The sequence below is a fragment of the Nanorana parkeri genome, unplaced genomic scaffold (genome assembly GCF_000935625.1).
Source record: "Nanorana parkeri isolate BGI_ZX_2015 unplaced genomic scaffold, ASM93562v1 scaffold237, whole genome shotgun sequence".
Lineage (NCBI taxonomy): Eukaryota > Metazoa > Chordata > Amphibia > Anura > Dicroglossidae > Nanorana > Nanorana parkeri.
The window spans coordinates 436,625-444,129 of record NW_017306505.1 but is presented as its reverse complement, the minus strand read 5'-3'; the positions used below and the strand labels follow the sequence as shown (position 1 = coordinate 444,129).

Genomic DNA, 7,505 nt, shown 5'->3' with positions numbered 1-7,505 from the left:
CCCCCCCCCCCCCCCAAATTGCATTTGCTGCTCTACTTGAATGTCCCTTGACCCTAATGGAATACAGTTGTATCCAAACTATTGTAATTGGTGTAACGTTTGGATCAGGGTTGCCACCTTTTCTTCAAGCGAAACCCGAACACTCTAGCGACATGCGGACATATTTTTTGGGGGGGGGAATGAGTCGTGGCTTATTCATGTGTAAAAGGAACCACCCATTAATATGTAAATATCACAGTTGAGACTGTTTTCAGTGGGGGGGCCAGTACCCCTATCTTAATTTTGGTTGCCCCTGTCTGCCTGACATCTTGTGTCCGGGTTCCTGGTGCCATGAAACCCGGACACAGCATTCAAAACCCGGACTGTCCAGGTGAATCCCGGACAGGTGACAACCCTAGTTTGGATTCCTACATATACTGTGTGCATTGGTTCATAAAGGACGGATATGGCAGCGATGTCTAATGGCTGAGTAAGAAAAATGCTGGGCAGTAGGTAGTCACCAGTGGTTAGGGAGAGACTTACCTGCAAGAAAATGCTCCCTGCTTTTTCCAGTTCACTACTGGCTGCAGTAACTACAAGAGACGATACACAGAGTTAGAGCCCCGAAACAGAAAACGCACTTGGAATACATAAAACACACATAACACTTGGAATACATAAAACATACATAACCATGTCCTTACATGAAGAAATGAATCCATCCTTCTGCTGATCTCCACCATTCTCTTCCAGCCACTTCCCATCTGCATGCCCTGACTCCAGCATCAACTGCACATCGCTGATCTGGACTGGCTTTCCGATGGTGACAGCGGTGGACCATGCCTGAGCAATACATGTGCTGGCATGGCCACTTGTAATCTCCACCACGGGAGCATGCGTCGGGGTGGCAATGCACAACAGCTGTCGCTCCATACAGAAAGTAGTTAACGCAGCTCTGTATACAATAATACAGCATTAAAGGAGAATTATGAGGCGAGTGATTTTCACTCAGCCTCATAATCTGAGCAGACCTGTGACAATGAAACTGTCACAGGTCGGCTTAGTAGATCGGGAAGTGAGCGAACACATACCGTTGCTCGCTCACTTCTCGATTTATCCGCACAGAGAGCCGTGACTGTCACTCACGGCTCCCTGCAGGGATTCCCCCCCTCCCCTGTCCGACCCTCCAGCGCAGACTGGCGAAATGGACGGGGGATGGGGCGGATACACCTGGCTCTGCCTCTAGATAGGCAGAGCCAGCTGTCACTCACGCAGCTAGGTGGATCCAGACAGAATTGTCTGGATCCGTTCCGGCTGCGGCGTCTCTATACTGGGAGCTGTAGCTTGCGGTATACTGAGCTTTGGGTCACTCGAGAACGCTAGTTTGTGTCCTCCCGTTACCCTTAAGAGAACTCTGGGGAAAAGCTCTGACCCCATAGTTCTCCTTTAAACATCTTTTTTCAAGTGCAAGCAGCCCAATGTGACCTGGTATCACCTTCTTACAGTCCCTGTACAGCAGAGCTCAACATTAGGAGATGGAGAAGCAGCCTGAGGAGCAATTCAGTTGTGCGGCAGTGCTACCGTGTTTCCCCGAAAATAAGACACTGTCTTATATTTTTGGGGGCTCAAAAAACACACACTAGGTCTTATTTTCGGGGTAGGTCTTATTTTTTTTTTATGTACAACAATCCGCACTTATTCATGTACAAAAATATGGTGATCAAGGCAATCAGGTGTGCCGTACCTTTCCAAGAGCAATTTGCTAACCAATCGCTGGCCAGAATGAACAAAGCGCACTTTCACTATCGTTTCCCCACAGGCGCAGTGCATTTGATATCACTCCGCCGGCACTATAGAGGAAGCATCGGCTTATGCGGCTCTGCTCCCTCCGGTGCCGCCTAGTTTCCTCTAGCGCTGGCTTTGTTGGTACCGCTGATTCTCTCCTGCGGCTCTTCAAGTTCCCCCTTATGCAACCACCGGCCCTCCGAATGGTCACAACTAGGTCTTATTTTCGGGGAAACAGGATATGTATAATGTGTTCCTGCTGGTGTGCTTTATGAAGGGGCGCCATGATGTGTTACAATGCATCACACTTCATTTATGGGGAATCCAGCCCCTCCTCTGTCACGTCTCTCTGCAGTGACAGGATCGAAAGGTGAGCGAACGCCGGTATGTGTTCGCTCACCTCCCGATCTACTGAGCCGACCTGTGACAGTCTCATTGTCACAGGTCGGCTAGAACTATGAGGTGAGTGAAAAGCACCCCCCTCATAGTTCTCATTTAAAAAAAATAATTTAAAATGTTTCAAAATAACATTGTAACTCTCTGCACTGGAGTACATTGCGCACAGCGTGTTGCAGTATTCTGGAGTAGCGTATTGCAACGCGCAGTGCCAAAAAAATATAGATTTATTTAGCTCACGTCAAATGCAGAGCTTTAGTGTAAAATCATTTCATCATATAGTAAATTGCCTGGTCTGTGCGCTGACACTGCCTTGCGTGGCTGGTGTGAATGAGCTCTTGGATGTGACGGTCGCATTCATTTTCTTCCAGTCACTTTTTTCTTTATTCTTCGCTAGTGATTGTGCCAGTAACCCACTTAATTCAAGTTACAAGCGCTTTCGGGACCTCAAGGGGTCCCCTTTATCATTCATTCGGAGCCTGAAGAAGGGGACCCCTTGAGGCCCCGAAAGCGCTTGTAACTTGAATGGCAATTTGTTGGACTTTTGCTGATACCTTTTTGAATGGTGCGCTGGTGCTTCCTAAACTGTTCACGCAGCCAGCCGTGGTCACTACTAGTACCCACCTGTACATACAGCACATATACTGTTAAGACCTCGTTCACACCTGAACGTTATGTAGCGCGTTCTACGCTCGACGAACGCTCTACAAAACGCTCAAAAATATAAATCCCATTGTATTCAATGGTCTCGTTCCCACCTTGGCGTATTTCCGCCCGTCCCTAACGCGCTACAAAACGGCCCACGCCTGACAAGGTACAGGTACTACTTTGGGCCGTTTTGTTGCGCGTTTCCATTGGGATACAGCCAAGTAGCGTTCGGAAATGCGCAACGGTCGCGCGACTTTTTACCGCGAATCGCTGTAAAAAACGTGCGACAGACGCGCATATGCAATACGCCTAGGTGTGAACGAGACCTTAGGGAAAGAGCGCAGGAAGATACTTTCCCCTCATCAGTCTGCTGCTTCTCCTTTCACTGCCCAATCACAGGATGGGGCAGGGACAAGACCCGGAAGTGTTGCTGAACTCCAGTAGAAGAAAAAGTCAGGTCTCCTGAGGAGCTCATCAGTTGTGCTGCAGCGCTGACAGTGTTCAGTGACATCGCAGTATCGCCTAACAATCGCGTGAAATTGACTCACCTCCAAACTTCCATTCCATGTCCACTAACTGGTTAATACTGAGCGTTCGACCCACCGCCAGGCGTGACAACGCTGCTGCATCATGACTCCACTAAAATAAAAAGGAATACAAAGATGAAAAGTATGTGACTTCATATCATGTACCCTACATGACCACAGAGGTCAGCGTGTAGATGGATCAAAACAGACATTCCTACGACCCGTCCAAAAGGACCAGGTATTGTCAACTGAGCAGGAAGTGAGAAGAAACCTGCCAATGGGGACACCTGTCCCAGGTACAAAGTTCAGATGTCAAACAAGCTATCCTCACAAAGGGCCCAGCGTTCCTACAGTACACATTGATCTGCTGGTTCTCTTAGAAGGGAACATTGTCACTATGGCTCCTGCTGCAGGTCATTACTGGAAGGCCGTTTCATTTTCCATACACAGGGGCCCGATTCACTCACCTGGTCTGCAAAATAGGCAGCCTTGTCTTCATCGAGCCCTGTGTACAGCAGAAGAGAAGTCAGCACACGTCTCAGACACTTGGGTATAATATAATATATATACACACACACGATTTTCACAGTCTTCTCACCTAGGACAATGAGGTCGGCTCGCAGCTCTTCTGCTTTGAGGTTTCTTTTCAGAGCAGCTAGATCAGAGAGGAGCACAAATAGTAATCAGTGCAGAAGAAAACTTAAAGCAATAGTGAATTTTCATAGAAAGCGTAATTATTCGATCTGCTGCCCTCCCCTGACTTTAAAGAGCCCGCCGCCGCCACCCCCTCCGCTGAATTCTACTTACAAACAACTGGTGCCTCCAGATGGCCTCCAGGAAGTGCTTACATCCCGTGCTGAACTCCTCCTACTGCCCGCTGTGCCTGTGTGGTAGAGTCTATGGGGCTCGTCTACCCTCGTCCTCCAGCTCGAATGCGGTGTTGACCTGCTGCGAGCCGCTGCTTGGCTGACACAGGCCACCATCTTTCTTCTGCCATCCGGAGCCAGCTGTCTCTTCTGGGTTCAGACAGCCAGCCCATGATGACTCGCCTCTCCGGGTCCACCCTCCAGCTTTTTCCCCCATTCCTGCAGCCTTCTGAGATATGCGACCTCAATATGCCAGAAGGCTGTAGAAGAAGGGGCACAATTTTGAGAATCGGTGGTGGTGGTGGTGGGGGGGGGGTGTCGTCATGTGAGGATAAGTCACCAGAGTGAGTCAAGGTCTGCGTTGAAACCCCTTAACGAGACAGCGGGAGCCAGCAGCAAGAAAGGGTTAAATCAGGAGTTGGCAACTCTGGCCTTTCAGCTGTTGTGGAACTACAACTCCAATGAGGCACTGCAAGAATGACAGTTAAGGTGGCCATACACTTTACAACCATCGCAAGACTTTAGTCTTTGCGATGGTTGTAAAGTAATTTAAAAAAACTTACGATCTGCCCATCTTGGACAGGCATATCGTACTTGAGATCATCTCAAGCCGGCCCCGCTGAGGGGTGGGCTTCCGATGACCGCAATGCTGAACGGGCAGTGTGCGCGTGAGCACACCGGCCCGTGCGGCATTGATCTTACAATCATGCTAAAAACTAGCCGAAAATCGTACGATTCCCGCGATTATCGTGCGATAATCGCACAGTGTATGGGCACCTTTACAGACATGACTCCCAGAGGCATGGGATTTGTAGTTAAAGCACAGCTGGAGGGCCAGAGTTGCCCATCCCCTGGGCCAAACTAAATGAATATCTGGACAATGGCCTCCATTTAGTTACAAACCAAGAAAGCTGTGGAAATCATTTGGCCTGGAATAGCTACCAGCCCAGAATCCAGATACCCCGTCCAAATACTACTACAACTCCTATTCCTATAGGATGACTCCGGGGGTCCCAGCACTACCCCTCCAATGATGTCCATGGGGGATGCCATTGTTCCTGAGTTGTGGAATGTGCCATAACAGCATCCAAGACTGGCGCCTTTCAAGTCTACCCAATCAGAACACTCCCAGCATTCTCTGTACTGTCTAAGCCTCACCATTCAGTACAAGCAGGACGCTCCTCACTATGTTCCTCAGGGGGCCCAAACTGATCCCGTTGTCCTTTGCGAAGTCTTCTAACTGCAACGTGAACTGGTCAACCTGCATCATAAACAGAACACGTGTCAGAAACACCGAAAACCATGAAAATGAACATAATCTTCCCAATACTAGAGCTACATGGATAGCAATGAGAACTTACAGCACTGGCACCGGGATCCAGACCTTACCAAACCTCTCCCTTCTGGATTATTTATTTCATATTATGGACAATGTGCCAGGAGTCCCTCATAATGGGCACAGCAGGTGTACAGACCCAGCACAGGGATGGTGGGAGCTCCTCATAATGGGCACAGCAGGTGTACAGACCCAGCACAGGGATGGTGGGAGCTCCTCATAATGGGCACAGCAGGTGTACAGACCCAGGAACTCAGCACAGGGATGGTGGGAACTCCTCATAATGGGCACAGCGGGTGTACAGACCCGGTGGTGGGAGCTCCTCATAATGGGCACAGCAGGTGTACAGACCCAGGAACTCAGCACAGGGATGGTGGGAACTCCTCATAATGGGCACAGCGGGTGTACAGACCCGGGAACTCAGCACAGGGATGGTGGGAGCTCCTCATAACGGGCACAGCAGGTGTACAGACCCGGGAACTCAGCACAGGGATGGTGGGGGCCCCTCATAATGGGCACAGCGGGTGTACAGACCCGTGAACTCAGCACAGGGAAGGTGGGAGCCCCTCATAATGGGCACAGCAGGTGTACAGACCCAGGAACTCAGCACAGGGATGGTGGGAACCCCTCATAATGGGCACAGCAGGTGTACAGACCCGGGAACTCAGCACAGGGATGGTGGGGGCCCCTCATAATGGGCACAGCAGGTGTACAGACCCGGGAACTCAGCACAGGGATGGTGCGAGCCCCTCATAATGGGTTGTAATTGGTGAGGGTGCTCTCCGCACACCTTTCAGCAGTCCCGGCCAGTAGAGATAAGGTGCTTGCAGTAACTCCCACGGATGGCACCGTGTAATGCACAAAGTAGAAAGAATAGGTTACCAGCACTCAGATTGATTTCAAATAGATAAGTCCTTTTTATTGGACATACGTGTCACAATAGTCAAACAGCCGACGTTTCGGGGCCACGCAGGGTCCCTTCCTCAGGGCAAAAGATGTGATTCTTTCCCCTCATAATGGGCACAGCACATGTACAGACCCGGGAACTCAGCACAGGGATGGTGGGAGCCCCTTATAAAATAAAGATTATTCAGTCATAGATTCCATTCACTGTATCTGCTCCCAGGAGTAAATATTTATCTGCACACAGATTATGTCCTGTCAGTAGCTCCTTAGCTGTTTTAAATACTTTTATATCCCAGGCAACGTTTAAGCTCAGTACAAATTACCTTTTTCTGCTCCTTCAGAAAGGAAAAGATGACTCTGCAGAGCTGGCCCACTTGCTGCAGAAGAGAAAACAGATCATGTCAGTGATGGGAATGTATAGATGATCTCTGCTCATTTCCTGTGTATGTAATAGGAGGAAACATGGAGGAGGAAGAGCCCCAGGCAGAAATAATCCAATTATCCCCTCATTACTGACCTTCAGGCCAACGTATAAGTGAGCTCAGGGAAATCTCTGTCCCCGGTCTATCATTACTAGAAGTAGATTGAGCTTTACAAGAAGCAATTATACCCGATTGTCACATGACTCCAAAAGTACAGCAAAATCAATCACTTAAATCCCATAGGGTCTTTAACATGCTAATGTCATATCCACGTCATACAGAATATTTTGAAATCTGCAGCTTTGATTAATATAATCCCTTGTGATTTCACCATGAAAGCTCATTTAAGCACCTCCCGTTACAGGGTGACAACATTCTGCCAGTCTCAGATTTGTGCTTCTGCGTTGTCACCATCACAAGGGCTTCCAATGAAAACTACAAACTGTCGTTACAGCACACGTAACATTTTAACCTCTTGCCGTCCGCCCGTAGTAAAAAAACGGACGGACGGCACTGCAGCATCTGCGGGCACGCACGGGCAGAAAAGACCCGTCCAATGCGAACACCCGGTACCGGGTGTTTCACATATAGGCGATCAGCGGGTCCATAGACCGCCGATCGCCTATATGTGCTCGTTCGC

At 49.3% G+C, this 7,505-nt stretch overlaps 1 protein-coding gene across 1 annotated transcript in view; it reads right to left on the bottom strand.

Annotated features, from left to right (window-relative positions):
• Positions 1-7,505, bottom strand: part of COMMD7 (COMM domain containing 7) — a 13,629-nt gene that overhangs the window by 2,458 nt on the left and 3,666 nt on the right. Inside the window, exons 3-8 of the mRNA XM_018556371.1 lie at positions 6,767-6,820; positions 5,360-5,462; positions 3,934-3,990; positions 3,803-3,840; positions 3,357-3,447; positions 523-572 (exon numbers count right to left, since the gene is read on the bottom strand). Of these exons, the coding sequence (XP_018411873.1) occupies positions 523-572; positions 3,357-3,447; positions 3,803-3,840; positions 3,934-3,990; positions 5,360-5,462; positions 6,767-6,820 (393 nt within the window). The remainder of the gene's footprint in view (positions 1-522; positions 573-3,356; positions 3,448-3,802; positions 3,841-3,933; positions 3,991-5,359; positions 5,463-6,766; positions 6,821-7,505) is intronic.